This window comes from Crinia signifera, chromosome 7 (genome assembly GCF_055691185.1).
Source record: "Crinia signifera chromosome 7, ASM5569118v1, whole genome shotgun sequence".
In the NCBI taxonomy this organism is placed as follows: Eukaryota; Metazoa; Chordata; class Amphibia; order Anura; family Myobatrachidae; genus Crinia; species Crinia signifera.
In genome coordinates, this window is record NC_139223.1 from 167,249,522 (window position 1) to 167,269,258 (window position 19,737).

The 19,737-nt window shown below is 42.1% G+C and overlaps 1 protein-coding gene across 7 annotated transcripts in view; it reads left to right on the plus strand.

The window, feature by feature from the left end:
* Window positions 1–9,158, plus strand: part of GULP1 (GULP PTB domain containing engulfment adaptor 1) — a 228,484-nt gene extending 219,326 nt beyond the window's left edge. For all 7 annotated transcript variants that reach the window (XM_083154251.1, XM_083154252.1, XM_083154247.1 and 4 more), the window contains one exon: window positions 5,840–9,158. In XM_083154251.1, the coding sequence (XP_083010377.1) occupies window positions 5,840–5,911 (72 nt within the window). In that variant the 3' untranslated portion in view covers window positions 5,912–9,158. The remainder of the gene's footprint in view (window positions 1–5,839) is intronic.
* The last annotated feature ends 10,579 nt before the right edge of the window (window positions 9,159–19,737 follow it).

A 19,737-nucleotide genomic window follows, 5' to 3' on the forward strand; every position in this document is an offset into this window, starting at 1 on the left:
TACCAGTATGGATTCCAGGGGCCAGGTGGGAATAGCCGCTGACAAGACTCTCAGTGATAAAGTGTCTGTTCCTAACTATGAAGTTACAGGCTTGGTTTGAAAAATGACAGGTAGGAGCTGATTGGCCGGTAATAAAGACCAGACACTTTATCACTTCACCGAACTTAATAAATCTACCCCACAGTTACCAGCTGCTTCTGATTGGCTGATTGATAATTCACCTCTATAGCTGAAAGGTGTTCTGTTCAATGAACAAAACATACTGTATCCCTGCGAGTTCTGGCATTATGCCATAAGGGGCAGGGCCTACTGATGAGTTACCCGCCCCTTTATGGCATAATGCCATGATTTGCAGGCATATGTGGGATGGGGCTTGGGTTGGCCCAAACCTTCACTGAGGTCAGTGTTGAAGAGAAATCAGACCGACATGGGTTTATGGGTACTCGGAACCCCTCCTGCTTGCGCCAATGTAAAGAACATTCAGATATTTAGGAATTAAAAGGCAGTTTAGCTTCTATGTATTTAATGCTATAGCAGTAATTGTACATTCTATCATATGTTTCTCCTCCAGTTATCATACAGAAATGACATCTCGGACTTTATCCTTCCTTACTCTTAAAAATGTCGGCATATTTCCCCAGTACTCTGTTTTTATAAGTTTGTCTTATCTCTCCAAAGGGAGACCTCAAACTCTGAGATTTTCCCAGAATTGTCAAACGAGCTTAAGCAACATCTGTGTGATTAGATTTAGTGCTATATATTATTAGGGAGAATGCAGCAGCAGTGACATATTGTCTAATTATTTACAGTATGTTTCCATTAATGCTGGCCTGATAGTTCATCATTATTTTTGCACCAGAATTAACTATCTACGCTGCGTGCAAGAAGACACCAAAATGCATGAGCAATGTAACATTCGCTGCAGCACAAGGCTCCTGTCACAGTGGAAGAGCCAGCACTCCTGTCACAGTGGAAGAGCCAGCACTGCAGCTGCAGAGGGGATGCCGGCATTCACAATACGGACATCTCAAGTGGCCCCACCGGGGCAATAAATCTCACTCCTCCTGTGAAACCACACCCCTCCTAGAACATCACGCCCTTTTCGCGCTGTTGTCACATCAGGCAAAGAACACTGCTCTGGTGTTAATTTACTCCAGGAGTCTTGCCTACTTTTTTGGGTGGCCCGGAGTTCCACACGATTTTTGGGAGCCTTCCGTACATTCCGTGAGAATAGGCAAGTACAGTGCGTTCTAAGCAAATATGCTGCATATGTTTATAACTACTAATTATTAATAATAATTATCATACAATACATTAATAATTGCTGTTTACCCAGATGCCTGAAACACACACATCACAGGTGTGTCCGGCAAACGCATGTGCGTCCGGACCATTTTCCCGGGAAGGCCGCAACGGCTGCGTGACATCACACGCAGTTGCTATGGCCTGAAACACGGCAGCCCGGCAACTGTCTACGCACCCTTAGGGGCAGATTTATTAAGCTTGGAGAAGAGATAAACTGGAGATAAAGCGGAGAAAAGGTAAAAGGAGATAAAGCACCAGCCAATCAGCTGTGTTTGAAAAAGACAGTTGGGAGCTGATTGGCTGGTGCTTTATCTCCTTTTACCTTTTCTCCACTTTATCTCCAGTTTATCTCTTCTCCAACCTTAATAAATGAATGTGCAAGTGCTTCGATAAGTACCAAGTTTTTTTGCAATCCTGGAGAGGGACCGGCATGAACGGCAGCCTTGCCCTGGCCTGCACTGCTCGCATGCTGACAACGGGAGTTGTAGTTTTGCAAGTAATTGCAAAACTACAACTCAGCCTGAATCAGACCCATGTGTAGTGGATTTGCTATGTGCTGTTACATAGGGTATAATGAATGTACAGCCATGTGGCCTTCTGCTACTGTGGGAGTGCGGCCTCCTCAGCAGAGTAGGAATGTTGTACTATAGACCAAGCCACAGTAATTACTTGTATCTGTGGGCTGTCCGAAGCACATCACTTACATTACACAGGCTTAGCATTCTTAGGGCATTCGTTTGTCTGCAGCTGACTCGAGGAATTGGCTCAGTGACAGCAGCATATACTGTATACTGACAGTGTGAGACCTGGGAACTACTTCTACGCACGTCACTCCACTGATCACTGCGCCATCTGTATCTGACATTCCACCAGACCGTGTATCTGCATAGACTCTGCAATAAAACCTCTCTCTACAAATTGTACTTTAATTGAGTATGAAATCAATGGTTCAATATGTTGTCTTTGACTATATGAATTATAAGACGTGAGCCCATAGTAATTTTAATCTCTTTTGAAAGATAATATACAACTAGCTGAGGTGCCCAGTTTTAAAGGGGCAAAGATTTGCTGGGCAGAACATTTTACCCCTTTTCACCACCTACAATTTGGTGTTGGGTTACTTGGGATCAATGCGCATAAATTATGAAAATGCAGCCTGCTTATTACCATAGGAGGGATACCGTCCCCCTCACACTGGAATCTGGTATTATGGAATAGCTTGGCGCAGATTCATAAACAAAATGTGAGTTGTTTGAAAATTAAAAACAACATTTATTTGCGGTGGGCTTAACTTATGTAATAAGATCTGCGGCTTTACCGTAGAAGGCTTGAGGGTAAGGGTCCCGGTGGGAAAGTGCAAATGCATCCTTTCAAAGTGTCCAAGCGCAAAGAAGGTGCAAGTGCTCCGGCGTGATAACAGCAACGCGTTTCGGAGATGATGTTCTCCTTCCTCAAGCTGTGGAAAGTGCCTCTGCTGGTGAGTGGTGTTTTATACCCCTTTCCTGACATATACTGTAATCCAGCAATCACTTCCGGTTGCGTTCCACCTCACTTCCACTTCCGGATATCGTCTTCTCAGCGCGGCATATTCCGGCAAAGTCCGTCCCTTTTACCGGGATGGACTTTGCCGGAATATAAAGTACGGCATAGTAGGTGAGGGGAGTAATGTATGAATCAGAATGTAAAAAAAAAAAAAACAATGAGAAATATCTTTCCCTTTACCTTGCCCATAATAAAGATGGCGGCCGAAATATCAAGTATTGGCAAGCACATACCGAAAACCGAATATGAATAAAAGTAGTGAAGCATCCAAATACTCAGATAAAAAAAAAGGGGGTTGGAGAAACCTAATGTGAAAGCCAGTAGCATTGTGAGACCTGCCGCGCTGAGAAGACGATATCCGGCAGCTGAGGTGAGGTGGAACGCAACCGGAAGTGATTGCTGGATTACAGTTTATGTCAGGAAAGGGGTATAAAACACCACTCACCAGCACAGGCACTTTACACAGCCTGAGGGAGGAGAACATCATCTCCGAAACGCGTTGTTGTTATCACGCCGGTGCACTTGCACCTTCTTTGCGCTTTCCCACCAAAACCCTTACACTCAAGCCTTCTGCGGTGGTGCCGCAGATCTTATTACATAAGTTAAGCCCACCACAACCATCAATTAGGGTGAGGTATTTTGTTTATACGATATAAAGAAATTTACCCGGTTCTGGACAGAAGTGTCCTTGTGTACTGTGTATGTATAAGTTTTTATATGCTTTCTGCAAATGTCATGCTTAGTACATCTCTAAGGTATAAGACATTTAGTGAAGAATGCTAAAAGTCCCCCGCCAATATAACGGATAACAAGCTCCCGGGCACGTCAATTTAGAAAGATTTACTGCAATATACAGTACTGTAAAATCAGAAAGTTTCACATGTTACTATAAATAAAAATGACCAAAAATATCTAATCTTATTGACCTTAAAACTAGACATTTGATGTTGGAAAATCACAAAACGTCAACGAATAAGAAGAAAGTTTTTGAAAATTCTGAACCAAATGTTTTCCTAGTGATCTGTTTTTAAATGTTTCATTCTGTGGCCTTGAAAGGTTGCCATCCCGAACCCAATCATGTGGTTTATCAAATTAAAGTGTTTTATATTCTGAACAAAATGTTTTGCTTCTTTTGTTTTCTAAAATGATGTTAATTTTGAACTGAGCTTATTAGGTTTTTGTATACTCACAAGTGCCAACATTTCACGATATTTGACGTTTCCAAACTCAAAAACTACACAAGATAAAAATGCAAATTTCAAGATTTGTTGAGATTTTTGATGCTTCATAGTAGACAGAATGCAAAAATCATTGTCAAATCTAAGTATTTTTTTTTCCAGTTATGGTGGAATGAATGTTGTATGTTACCTTTTAATTTATGCTCTGTTCTTCCCATTATGGATCACTGTGCGGTCTGACAAATCAATGACAATAAGAATATTAATAATAATTAATAACATGAAATATAAAATGTAACTTTTTTTAAATGAATCAATAGATATTTAAGGTTCTGTGGTGCTTTTATTTTGATTCTCAAAAATTTAATTACGGTACTTAACCCTTTGAATGCTAACGTTGATGTGAGAGATCCTTAAAATATGCCCTCACATCGTCTGTTCTTTTTTTGGGTGCAATATTTAACTTAACTTATACTTAACTAAACTTGAATTAATCGGTCGAGCGACGCTGGTATTGATATTTTGCGGATCTCTCACAGCAACATTGGCACTCAAAGGGTTAAGAGATAGATAACTGAAATGGACAAAGACGTATTATATCAATTCTTATATCCTGTACGAGAGCCAATGAATAAATGGGTTCAAAACTGTATTGAGGTAAAAGTATTCTCCATTTGGTACTTGTGTATTATAGCGGCGCCCCCGATTTCCATCGCGCAATGTTTTAATCGCATCGTATGCCATGCACCCGATGGCATGCGATGCGATACGACGCGATTTTTGGCCCCTATACTATGAAAGATTGTATAAGCACCCTAAAGGGTGCTTTTAAGCAATGTAATGGGTGCTTACAATGTTAAATGCACCCCCACGCCACCCCCCCCACTATAAACGTGAGCCCGAAGCGTGGCGAGCGCAGCGAGCCCTCGAGGGGTGGCGGTACGCGTCCTCCGACCTTTTCATACCCCCACTATCCACGTCGGCGTGGAGTTGAGAATAGAAAGTGTGGCGAGCGCAGCGAGCCACCGAGCCCGAAGCGTGGCGAGCCCCGTGAGGGGACGCGGATACCTTCACAGGTATCGGAGTCGCCTCGCGGCCTTCACAGGTATCCGCGTCCCCTCGCGGGGCTCGCTGCGCTCGCCACGCTTCGGGCTCGGTGGCTCGCTGCGCTCGCCACACTTACTATTCTCAACTCCACGCCGACGTGGATAGTGGGGGAATGAAAAGGTCGGAGGACGCGTACCGCCACCCCTTGCGGGCTCGCTGCGCTCGCCACGCTTCAGGTTCACGTTTATAGTGGGGGGGGGTGGCGGGGGGGTGCATTTAACATTGTAAGCACCCATTAGGGTGCTTATACAATGTTTAATCGCATTGCATTGTATGGCATTGTATGCCATATACAATGTCATACAATTTTAAAATTGTATGGCATTGTACAATATCACGCGATATCGCGTCGCATCGCATACCATCGTATGCCTTATGGTAAGCGATGGGCACCGCCAAAATACACAAGTACCCTCCATTTTACCTTATGTAATATGTAGATTTCCAACAGTGTCATATACATCAACGCAAAGGGGGAGATGTACAACGTCTTGTAGAGTGATAAAGTAGAGAGAGATAAAGTACCAACCAATCAGCTCTTAACTGTCATTTTACTGTCTGTGTTTGAAAAACAAAAGTTAGAAGCTGGTTGGCTGGTACTGTATCACTCTCAAAGGTATCATTTTTTAAGGCTTAGAACATCTGACCATGGTGTGTTATTTATACCAGTGTTCAATAAGCAATCTACTGACTTTATCTTTTCACAGGAGGGGTTCAAAATGGGACTAACTGTGGAAGGGACTGTGTTCTGTCTTGACCCGGCTGACGAGAAGAGCTAAGACGAAGAATACAGGAAAACTGTGGAACTTTATTGCTTTATTTTATCTTGGGTGCCAAAGGATGAAGATATTTTTTCATATTTGTTACATTAGGACAGAGTTACTATTTTTGAAGTTCATTAAAGGAGACCGATTATCGACAACAAAAACTGAACCGGAAGGTGGCACATGATAGGTGGAGAACTAATAACCTTTTTTTCTATGCAGAATAATGAATTCCATTCCACGAATACTGTTATGATGCCCATTTATGGTTTGGTTGTGTGTTCCTACACATTTCTGTACTTTTGTCGCAAAATGATGGTGTTGGTTCGGTTATCTATAATATCAACCTTAGTACCTATTTGTATACATTTTTACTGATTTAAAACAGAGCTTGCTTCCCACATGTGGTGTTATGGTCAATGGCTTTGTTTCAAGGTTCTTGACCTTCATGACCTTAAGTCATTGTCTCTGTAATAATTATGACAACAATTTTCTATGGGAGAAGATTCTGAGTGTTTTTTTTTATCTGTGTGTACTCAACGTCTCGCAGTAAAGTAGCGTCAGCTTTTCTTGTGCGTCATTTTACAATTCTAGTGGTAACTCCACAAACTGGAAGAAATCGGAGGAATCATCTCAGAAATGCATTTAGTAAGCATCTGAAGATGTGGGGTGCACCATTCGAAGCTCCCCACCACCACCACCTTCCAGCTAGCAATATATTGCTTTGGACAGGTAATATAAAAACATTAATTTACAAGTATGCTACAGTATGTGCACTTATTCTCTTCTACTTGGACTTGATCATCATTCGGTTTCTACCACAAGTTAAAAAGGTTTAAAATTTAGTAGGGACATAGCTTGTGAGGTTGAAAAAGACTTCAGTCCATTGAATAGTACTACACAGTCATTTTCCCATAAAATAGTAAGTAGCACATGTACAGTAAATCTCTCCGATCCTCTTGTGATCTATACTTTAATATTAATTCAGCTTTAATTACCTTCTTCTTTCACAAATTTCCTATAAATCCTGGGTAATAACAAAAACACTAAAGTAATTGCGTTGTGAGGTTACTACGAGGCCCTGAATGCTTATTGACGTTCTGATTATCTTTCCCAGGAAAATAAACGGACACAATTTATTTTATTACGCGCAAATACATGTAACATTTAATAACGAGTGGAGTTAGGTTGTGTTACTGTTTGGAGAAGACTTTTTACAGCAACTGTTTTGCCTGAAGACCACAGAATTCCGGCGAGTGGGCTGGAAACACTCTTTCACATGGTGGGGATACAGCAATGCCTGGAAGACTTTGCTGGATCCCAGTTGCCGGCAACTAGACCATATGGCAGAAGCCAAAGGGTGTAACTATGAGGCCAAAAGTGTGTGGGGGCATCTTCCTTGGTAAAGTTTTGTGCGCAATATAGCTTTTTCACTATTGAGTGGTATATTAGTGACCTTACAAATAGTTGATTTGGGGCCCATCATGACTAGGCAGTACGCCTCTGGCATAAATGATACAGTGACAAACAGCAGTCATTTCAGTTTACCGCTATCTGTTGAATAATCAAAAGGTGGACATAACCTTTTTAGCGACTGCTAAAGGGGTTATATTGTGTTCTTAAATGCGATATACAAGGTGATTATATTATTAAATTTGGAGCTGTGAAGCTTAATCTGTAAGAAGGCAACAATTAAGCGAGCTACATAGATTTCTATTGCCCATGTTGTATCTGGTTGAAAGACCTTTTCTTCCTGTCAATCATTTGCAGTCAACCCATTGAATGTCTATCTTTTTACTGTAGATCTGTTGACCCACACTTGCCAAATCTAGCTTTGATACCCATTTTCTGCCCACACATGTTCTAGGTTACAATTACATGTCGGATACAGGAAAGGAAAGTAATGCTTTTTATATGTATGCATTGACAAGGTAGGAAGGCACCTTTGGGCCGGATGTGCTGTAATAGCCCTTTTTTAAAAAGGGAAATCATTAATAAGGCACGGTTTTGCCCTGTAAATGATTGCCGCTTTCAAAAAGTGCAAATTCGGCTCACTCGCTGCACCACCGCTGATCTTGGAGGCTATTTAATTTGGCCCTTTAGGTCCGTCTACTTTGAAATATTAACCTTACACCTATACACCGCTATACAGTCATTTTAATCAATGTTTCCTCCTATTTCCAATTGACTTTCTACAAGTCATTTAGTATTTTAAAATAATATTCCCATCACTTGCAGATTAAAAAGATTACACGTCACCAATGTTTGTGTAGGACCCATTCATCAATTTACTTTATTCCTAGATTGTTATAATCCACTAGAATCCCATATGTCTTTATTCTTTAGCATTAGTAGTCATAAGCACAAAGTCGTTTAAAACTTACATTTTTTTCATCAAGTTGTTTTTAATGATTTATTATTATGGATTACCGTGACAACCACAGTCACATAGCACATGATGTAATGAGCAGAGGCCTTGAAACACCCACTCTGAGCTCTGTCTGCAGGTATCATCTTCCTGTTCTCACCTCTGCCTTCACATACTGTAACTGACTGTGTTTGTGCATGGTAGCCATTTTTGTTGAGGAGGTGTGCACATGCAGGTACATGTACACTATAGGTATGGTTACTCACAGAAACAAGTAATTAACTTGCAATTTAAAGAGAATAAACGAATGAGGAATTGATGTACTAAATTAGAAATTTGCTTATAGTTTCAAATACGATTTAGACATTTTATTATTTTTCTGATTGTTCATCAGTGCTGTATATATACATTTCTCTGTTTCTATAAAAAATATAAATTCTACAGTAGTAACTACAGTAGTTTGTCTTTTTCTCATTGTCACTTAAGAAGAGTCTTTATAAAATGTGTCATATAGTATTTTGGAATTTGTATTATGGGAATGATTAAGTGGCCATGTCAATGGCTTTTTTTACAAATAGGATTTGTATTTTATTGTACTTTAAACATAAAAAAATGACATAATTTGCATATTTAGTGTCCGTTTACTAGAAATGGTAACACAGCAATATAATCACAATTTGCACATACTGTACCAACATATTTATGTACCACGTGTTCCGGCAGCCAGCGTGGTCAGTATTAATAGTAAATATATTCAGGAAACTGGAACTGGTATGGGACTGGAGGGCAAACTGTGCTAAACTGCATTTATCTGTCAAATACGTCATGTTTTGATGTTTCAAAATATATATAATTATAATTATCTCACTAAATAAAGTTACAGACATTTTCAAATGTTTTGAGTATGTTTTATTTTATTATTATTATTTGTGAAGTGAAATAAACAATAAAGCAAGTGTTATCAGCTATAAGTGTGACAGAATAACAAGAAGAATTAAGTTTTTTTAACATTCAGTGTTGCATAAATTGAATTAAATAAAACGTACCTATAAGAAAACATAAAAAACCAACATTGCCAACACCTCTGAAAATGACAGAATGACAGATGCCGGGACTGGTGCATGTGCGGTTATGGCAACGGGCATAGCCCCAGCTTTTAAATGAGGCTGCAAGGCAGGGAGTGGCTTCATACAGGAAGGCAGCTCTCTGCCTATAGCAGCCTGACAGGACTGCCTTACTGTGGGTGACTGGCAGGTCAGATTTCCAACAGGAAGTCACTGCCATTGACAGTGAAGCCAGTGCAGTCTCACGGACTTCATCTGGCTTCACTTCACAGGCTAAGCATCATGGTAGATTTAACCTGGGGGGGGGGACGGGGACGGGGACAAAGCCCATAGGCAGGGCTATATTAAGAATACAGGAGGCCCAGGTCACTTTAAACATGGGGCCCACTCCCTCTTGTCATTACTGGCCACAAACTGCACAGGAGAATATTACCCTGTCAAAACCCGAGTAAAGGCAGTATAAACTTGGTCAATGGGCAGGGGGGATTAATATATATATATATATATATATATATATATATATATATATATATATATATATATACATAATGTAAAAGGATGTGTTTGTCCCTCCGTATCTTACTCTGCAGGAGACCTCACAGGCTCAGCTCTGCCTCTGATTAAAAACCCTCCCATGACGAGGCTGCTGCTGCTGCTGCTGTCCTCCATGGGCATTAGAAGCATCTGATGAGCTCCACCAATTAGAGCTCAGCACAAGGTCAGCCTATGACCTCTTGTGCAAAGTCTCATGGGACTTAGTAAACTCCCAGTAATGCACTGCACACTTGTGCAATCAGTGTGCCTTGGCTCCCGATGCTCAGCACCATCAATCATTGGCAGATGCTGTAGGTGAAGCTGCAGCACTACCCCACTCCCATGCACAAAACCATTAGCTAAAAAAAAATTGATATATATTTTTTAAAGAATGCATGCCAACCACAGGGGGCCCCTAGATAGAAGGGGGCCCAGGGGTACTGACCCCCTGAGTCCCACTTTAATCCGACCCTGACAACTGCCACTGCTTATAAATCATACATGTAGATTTGGGAGTAGCCATAACAGCTATAAATGACTTTAAATATAAATATATACTTTGAGCCAGTTATTATAAGAGACAGTAATTCTGAATGCTAATAACTGCTTGCCTAAAGTCCCAACTGTAAAATGATCTTATTCCTGTACCCTGTGCCACGTGACTCTTTCTATGTTTGAAGATTTGGACAACATCAAACATGAACTTTTAGTTTTTTTTAGTTGTATAAATTGGCAAATGTCAAACTAAGAGTTGCCCAACTAACGATCCAATAGTAATTACTTGGTTCCATCACGTCTGCCATATCACCACAAATGGCTGGCACCCAACGATGGAAGCAGCCAGAGGCTTGATTCTGCCTCACTTACTAATATCATTATGCTGCTTAGGGTTTGGAAGCCGTCATGTTGTGATTGCATTACTGTAACATCTCCTACGCATAGGGTGTAAGGTTCTCCGGTAATAAGGCCGTGCACTTGTCAGCAGTTACAATGTATTCTTTTTACTTTATATAAAGGATGCATTGTGGTTACAAAATAGTCCCATTTCTGTGACCGAATGCCCGGATTCGCAGCCTAACAGATGGAATTTGGTTGTAAAAGGCTCCTCTCATGCAAGTCCAGGACAACGAGGTAGATCTGACATATGCAAAAATACATACTTGAATTTGGGAATCAGGACTGGCGGGCACGTCCCAAAATGGGGGCGTGGCATAGGCATAAGAGGCCATGGCTTCGGAGGAATGCTGCAATCATGAGCCAAACCTCCCATTTGCCATCATTGTAGGGGCATGCCCAGAACCCTGGGAGCTGCTGGCCTGCCCCCAGGACCTCTGTCTCCTGTGAATAGACGCTGTGCGGTTTTTGGAAAACATATTCAACATATTCATGAGTTAAAGAGACATCCGACCCTGTCACCAGGTAGTTTGGGCCACTTTTCCTGAGATCACTGCTCCAGCTGTTTCATGTGTGATGGTGCATTCTACAAGTTGTTGGCCAGATGTATCAAGCTTCAAAAACTGATAAAGTGGAGAGTGATAAACCAGCCAATCAGCACCTAACTGTCATTTTTCCAAACCAAGCATGTCACATGGCAGGTAGGAGCTGATTTGCTGGTGGTTTATCAATCTCCACTTTACCGCCACTCTCCATCTGGCCCTGTGTGTCTCAGTGGCGTAATAATGCCACTGCAGTCCAAGCGGTGGCTTGGGGTAGCGGGTGCCTAGTGGTCTGGCGGTACGCATGGAATCTGCTGAAAATGTACAGTATCTCCAAAAACGGCCTTGGAGGGGACCTGCTAGGCACGCATGGCTGTGAGTAACCCCTGGCAATGAGCATGTAACCCCTAGCAAACAACACTCAGCAACTAGGAAGAAACCCTTGGAAACTAGCATGTTATCCCTAGGTATAAAATATAACTCCCTTGCAATTAGCAAACAACCTCTGGCAATGAGCATGTAACCCCCAGCAAAGAGCAAGAAACAACTGGCAATAAGCATGTAACTCCTGGAAACAAGCAAGAAACCACTTTCAACGATTATGTAGGTCATGGGTCTTCAAACTGTGGCCCTCCAGATGTTGTGGGACTACATGTCCCAGCATGCCCTGACCGTTTTGGCATGCTCTTATAGGAAAAAATGTGGCAACGCATGCTGGGACATGTAGTTTCACAACATCTGAAGGGCCGCAGTTTTAAGACCCATGATGAAGTTAAATGTTTTTAACCCCCTTGCAACGAGTAAACAACCCCTGGCAACGAGCATAAAACTCCTGGCAGCAAGTAAGAAACACCTTGCAACAAGTATGTAACCCCTGGCAGCAAGCATGTACCCCTGGCAATGAGCACATAACCCCTGGAAATAAGCAAGAAACCATTGGCAATGAGCATGCAGGTAAAAACAATTAATATATGGGGGCACCAGAAACTTTTATGGCAGGGGGATAAAAATATCTAGTTATGCCACTGGTTCACAGCTCTGTGCCATAGATGATGGATCGGCCCCAGGTCACGGCTCATAGAGGTGACTTCAGAACAGTCCAATGTTCTGTTCTTGTCCATTCTTTGGTGCTTTTAGATCTGTGTTTTAGGTAATTATCCTGTTGGTTGATAATGAGACTGACCCTGGGCTCCAGAAGGCCTTCATGTTCTTGATACTTCACCTGGGTCGACACCTATTCTGTGTCCCAAATCAGCCCCAAAACATAACCGAGCCTCCTCCATGTCTTTTATTTATAGCTTCATTTTTTATCTGTGTCAGATCATGAACATAGAGCCAATGTCACCACTTGTGACTCATCTATTGAGTGCTTCTAATGCCCCTACTATGATCCTTCCAGTCTATTGCCTTATCTCCTCCTGGTGGGACAGTGCCTATGCGTTGCACGTCCAGACTACGTCAGCGTTGCACAGTTTCCAGATTCTTTCTAGGAAACTCTAGCTCCCCACAAGCTTCTTGCGCATTGCACACATATTAAACATGTCAAATCCACTGGTTTACATTGTGTGGATAAAGAAGGAAGTATATTATATCCCCGCATTATGGTGCCCCGCAGATTGTTACCTTGTGGTACCCAATCGTCTGATTTGCATTCATGGTGAGAGGTTTCCAGTAACGCATAATGTAATAGTATATGTCTCCTACATGATTATACACCAATATATAATAACTGGCTTACCAAAGTCTATGGAGGTTGAATTGTTTTGATTTACAGCGTACAACCCATAATTTGCTTCTATGCCATTTTATAGTATTATGTCATTTTTGCATTATTGAGTGATAGAGATCACTTCATGTACAGTATAGGTAACTTGCTCTATAATGATAATTCTGGTATTAGGAATCACCAGCAACTGAATAAAATACAAAAGTATTTTCTTGTATACCTTCAGTAAATAGCTTATGTGGATTTTGTTTGATTTCACTTTAAAATATTGTTTTGAGGTCATAGTTATCAACAGGAGCAGATTGGGACCTTCAAGTGGTCATGGAAGACTTCACATGGGCAAGGCCGCAATAACTGTAGGTGGAGCTAACAAAAGGTGGGATCAATACATCATTATTACATCGTTATCTGTAGAGACATCAGTGTATATATATATATATATATATATATATATATATATATATATATATATGGCTATACACTCCTCACCTCTGGGTTGAAGTACCGCCAGTGACCACTAGAAGGCACTTAGCAGACTAGGGGCCAGATTCTCTAAGCTTCAAAGTGATAAAATGGAGAGTGATAAACAGCCAGCCTATCAGCTCCGGCCAGACGTTTTTCAAACAGCCTGTGACATGGCAGGGAGGAGCTGATTGGCTGGCTGTTTATCACTCTCCATTTTATCACGTTTGAAGCTTAGAGAATCTGGCCTTAAATTGCTCCTTAACAGAAAGTAAAAGCAAAATGATCTGTTTCAGACTTGCTGGCTATGGAAAGAGGGAGCTGTACGGACAGAGATTAACCCCTTCCTGACGCAGCATGTTTTTGCCTTCCTGACAGAGCCCTTTTTTTCAAATCTGACATGTATCACTTAAGTGGGGATAACTTTTTTTTGCTTTTACTTATCCCAGTGATTTTGAGATTGTTTTCTCGTGACACATTGTACTTCAAGTTAGTGGTAAATTTGGGTCGATACAGTCTGTGTTTTTTTGTGAAAAATACCAAAATGTCGTAAAAAAATGGAAAATTTAGCAATTTTCAAAATGTTAAATTTTCTGCTTGTGAGACAAATAATCATACCACTCAAAATAGTTAATAACTAACATAGACCATATGTCTACTTTATGTTTCCATCATTATTTCAGCCTCCTTTTAATTTTTTTGGACACTAGGAGGCTTAAAATATGAATAGCAAATTCTCAAATTTTCAAGAAAATTTCAAACACTGATTTTTTTAGGGACCAGTTCAGTTCTGATGTGACTTTGAGGGACTTGTATGTGAGACACCCCCATAAATGATGCCATTTCAAAAACTGCACCCCTCACAGTATTCAAAACAGCATTTTGGAAGTTTGTTAACCCTTTAGGTGTTTCACAGGAATTAAAACAAAGTGTAGGTGGAATTTCAAAATTTCATTTTTTTTGCAGATTTGCAATTTTAATACATTTTTCTAAGGAACACAGTAGATTTTACTAGAGAAATGTGACTAAAAATTGATTCCCCCAATTCTTTTGTTTTCATAAATATCCTATATGTGGCCCTAGTGTGCACGTTGACCAAACCACAGGCTTCATAATAGAAGGAGCACCTACTTGATTTTGGAGCCTCCTTTTTATGAGATTATTTTTTAGGCACCATGTAGGTTTCTAGGCACCATAAGATGCTAAAAGTTAGGAACCCCCCCCCACAAGTGACCCCATTTTGCAAACTACACCCCTCAGGGAATTCATCTAGGGGTATAGTGTACATTTCAAACCCCCAGGGGTTTCACCAATTGTGGTACAACTGGGCAGTGAAAATGAAAAATTAATTTTTTTACACAAAAATGCAGTTCTGGCTCCAAATTTTTCATTTTCACAAGGAATGAAGGAGACAAAGCACCCCAAAATCTGTGCCCCAATTTCTCCCGAGTACGGCAATGCCTCACATGTGACCAAAAAATACCATTTGGGTGCATGGCAGGACTCAGAAGGGAAGGAGTGATTTTTGGATTTTGCAGCTCAGATTCTGGTGGAATGTTGGTGGGTGCTATGTCGCATTAGCAAGACCCCCGAAGCACCAATACAGTGGAACCCCCCCAAGTGACCCCATTTTACAAACTACACCCCTCAGGGAATTCATCTAGGGGTATAGTGTACATTTCAAACCCCCAGGGGTTTCACCAATTTTGATACAACTGGGCTGTGCAAATGAAAAATTACATTTTTTACACAAAAAATGCAGTTCTGGCTCAAAATTTTTCATTTTCACAAGGAATGAAGGAGACAAAGCACCCCACAATCTGTGCCCCAATTTCTCCCGAGTACGGCAATGCCTCACATGTGACCAAAAAATACCATTTGGGTGCATGGCAGGACTCAGAAGGGAAGGAGTGATTTTTGGATTTTGCAGCTCAGATTCTGGTGGAATGTTGGTGGGTGCTATGTCGCATTAGCAAGACCCCCGAAGCACCAATACAGTGGAACCCCCCCACAAGTGACCCCATTTTGCAAACTACACCCCTCAGGGAATTCATCTAGGGGTATAGTGTACATTTCAAACCCCCAGGGGTTTCACCAATTGTGGTACAACTGGGCAGTGAAAATGAAAAATTAATTTTTTTACACAAAAATGCAGTTCTGGCTCCAAATTTTTCATTTTCACAAGGAATGAAGGAGACAAAGCACCCCAAAATCTGTGCCCCAATTTCTCCCGAGTACGGCAATGCCTCACATGTGACCAAAAAATACCATTTGGGTGCATGGCAGGACTCAGAAGGGAAGGAGTGATTTTTGGATTTTGCAGCTCAGATTCTGGTGGAATGTTGGTGGGTGCTATGTCGCATTAGCAAGACCCCCGAAGCACCAATACATTGGAACCCCCCACAAGTGACCCCATTTTGCAAACTACACCCCTCAGGGAATTCATCTAGGGGTATAGTGTACATTTCAAACCCCCAGGGGTTTCACCAATTTTGATACAACTGGGCTGTGCAAATGAAAAATTACATTTTTTACACAAAAATGCAGTTCTGGCTCAAAATTTTTCATTTTCACAAGGAATGAAGGAGACAAAGCACCCCAAAATCTGTGCCCCAATTTCTCCCGAGTACGGCAATGCCTCACATGTGACCAAAAAATACCATTTGGGTGCATGGCAGGACTCAGATGGGAAGGAGTGATTTTTGGATTTTGCAGCTCAGATTCTGGTGGAATGTTGGTGGGTGCTATGTCGCATTAGCAAGACCCCCGAAGCACCAATACAGTGGAACCCCCCCACAAGTGACCCCATTTTGCAAACTACACCCCTCAGGGAATTCATCTAGGGGTATAGTGTACATTTCAAACCCCCAGGGGTTTCACCAATTTTGATACAACTGGGCTGTGCAAATGAAAAATTACATTTTTTACACAAAAATGCAGTTCTGGCTCAAAATTTTTCATTTTCACAAGGAATGAAGGAGACAAAGCACCCCAAAATCTGTGCCCCAATTTCTCCCGAGTACGACAATGCCTCATGTGTGACCAAAAAATGGCAGGACTCAGAAGGGAAGGAGTGATATTTGGATTTTGCAGCACAGATTCTGGTGGAATGTTGGTGGGTGCTATGTCGCATTAGCAAGACCCCCGAAGCACCAATACAGTGGAACCCCCCCACAAGTGACCCCATTTTGCAAACTACACCCCTCAGGGAATTCATCTAGGGGTATAGTGTACATTTCAAACCCCCAGGGGTTTCACCAATTTTGATACAACTGGGCTGTGCAAATGAAAAATTAAATTTTTTACACAAAAATGCAGTTCTGGCTCAAAATTTTTCATTTTCACAAGGAATGAAGGAGACAAAGCACCCCAAAATCTGTGCCCCAATTTCTCCCGAGTATGGCAATGCCTCATATGTGACCAAAAAATACCAGTTGGGTGCATGGCAGGACTCAGAAGGGAAGGAGTGATTTTTGGATTTTGCAGCTCAGATTCTGGTGGAATGAATGGTGGGTGCTATGTGGCATTAGCAAGACCCCCGAAGCACGGTGAAATGATGAACCTAATAATCCATAGATGTGTGGTATATTTTAAAACACTCCTTTATACATAGGCCGGGTTTGTCGGGGCAAGTTTCACAGTGGAAAATAGTATCCTTTCTTATTCCCTTTTTATAGCAAACTTTGCACCTTTTTTGTGTCCTGCCCTTTCTTGCAGTGGAGGGGATTTCGTTAGGAAAATGCTGCCCTGGTACAATACGGGGGCCAGTACTAGAAGTACTGGGGCCCTCTGCCTGCTGGTTCCCAAATATTAGGCCCTTTATGACTTCCTCTTGAAAGTGCATAAATGTCCCCCTCTGGCTGGTAGAACGGAATAGCACGTAAGCGTTATACAGTGCCATCTGGATGATATACACGGCCAGCTTCTTGTACCAGATTTTTGTTTTCCGCAGGGGACTGTACGGCTTCAGTACCTGATCTGAAAGATCCACTCCGCCCATGTACTTATTGTAATCTAGGATACAATTAGGTTTTGAGGTGTGGGTACTGGTACCTCGTACAGGGATGGAGGTGGTACTGTCTCCATGAATTGTTGTCAGTATAAGGACATCCCTCTTGTCCTTATATTTGACCAACAACATATTTTCGGTGGATTGTGCCCTGCTTTCACCCCTTCTCAGTACTTGGGCAATGTGCGTTTTTGGGAGGCCTCTTTGGTTCTTGCGCACAGTACCGCAAGCTGCTGTACCTCTTGAACCAAGGGCCTTAAACAGGGGGATGCTAGTGTAAAAGTTATCCACATAGAGGTGATAACCTTTATCCAGGAAGGGGTGCACTAAATCCCAGACAATTTTTCCACTAACACCTACAAGGGAGGGGGGGCATTCTGGCGGTTCAATTCTTGAATCCTTCCCTTCATATACCCTAAACCTGTGGGTGTACCCTGAGGTACTTTCGCACAGCTTATACATTTTCATGCCATACCTTGCCCTCTTATTGAGAAGGTACTGGCGGAATTTAACCCTTCCTTTAAAATGTATAAGGGACTCGTCGATACAAATAAATTTTTAAGGGATGTACATCTCTGCAAATTTGGCACTGAAATGATCAATGACCGGCCTGACTTTGAATAGCCGGTCAAAGGTGGGATCATCTCTGGGTGGGCACTGTGCATTATCGGTGTAATGTAAAACTTTAAGGATTGTCTCAAAACGAGTCCGAGTCATGGCCATACGGTAAAATGGGGTGCTGTACAGAACATCTATACTCCAATATTGCCTAATTTCTGGCTTTTTTACTATGCCCATATGTAACACCAGACCCCAAAACGTCATCATCTCTACTGCATCTACAGGGGTCCACCTAGCAAATGATGACGTGGGGTTTTGAGCAATAAACTGCTGGGCATATAAATTACTTTGGTCCACCATTAAATTTATAAAATCATCAGAGAAAAATAATTTGAAAAAGTCAATTTCTCTGAGACCTGTTGAATCAAATTGGATTCCTGGGATGGCCAAAAACTCAGGAACCTGGGGCTCAAAATTGTCTGGTGGTGGGGTCCATACAGGATCAATCATTTGGGGGGGGGTCTCAGCTGCTCTACGGGGGCGTCTTTGAGGGGGTCCCTCATCACTAGAGGAGGAAGAGGAGCTTAAGACGAATCCTTCAAATTCCCCGCTTGCATCACTGGCTGTGTCAGAGTCAGATCCAAGCATGGCATATGCCTCCTCCGCTGAACACATTCTTCTGGATGACTGGGATGACATTTGGGATGACATTTGGGATGACATTTTTATTTTTGTGTTTCTGTAAGTGTAATGTTTCAACACGTGTATAGTGTAGGGGGGTACAAACTTTATTTCAACACGGGGGGTATGTAGTGTGTAGTGTGTATGTAGTGCAGAAAAAAAATACTTTATACAGGAATTTGATCCCAATTAAAAAAAAAAAAAAAAAGGTCCTGCGCCAAAAATTGAGCACAGATGTTGGTCAGTAACGTCCGTCACTGAACAGCGCTCAAAGGCAACAGGACACCCACAAAAGCAACGTTGGTGTAAAAACAATTTAAAAAAAAAAATAAACCACAGCACTCTCCAAAAAAAAAACAATTTAAAAAAACTGCAGAAAAAAAATTGGTACTTGTGTATTTTGGCGGTGCCCACGATGAGGATCGCGTCCATCGTGTGTGAAAAATCGGGTCCATCGCGTCCATCGCGTCGCGTCGTGTGCATTAACATGGCACACGACGCGACCGACGCGATGGACGCGATTTCTCCATAGGCTTCAATGTTAAAATATTTAAACATTGAAAGCGTGTCGGTCGCGTCGGTCTTGTGCCATTATAATGGCACAAGATAAGATGGACTTGATAAAGTCCATTTTACATGGAATAAAATGGGAAATGGGCTAATATGGCCCATTTCTCATTGTATATGTCCCCGTCATGTCCAAATATAACTGCCCCCCCATTGTGAGCGGCACCACAGTATTGACGTCAACCCGAAGCGTGGCGAGCACAGCGAGCCCGCGAGGGGCGGCGGTGCGCGTCCTCCGACCTTTTCATACCCCTACTATCCACGTCGGCGTGGAGTTGAGAATAGAATAGTGTGGCGAGCGCAGCGAGCCACCGAGCCCGAAGCGTGGCGAGCGCAGCGAGCCCCGCGAGGGAACGCGGACACCTGTGAAGCCCGCGTGGGGACGCGGATACCTGTGAAGGTATCCGCGGCCCCTCGCGGGGCTCGCTGCGCT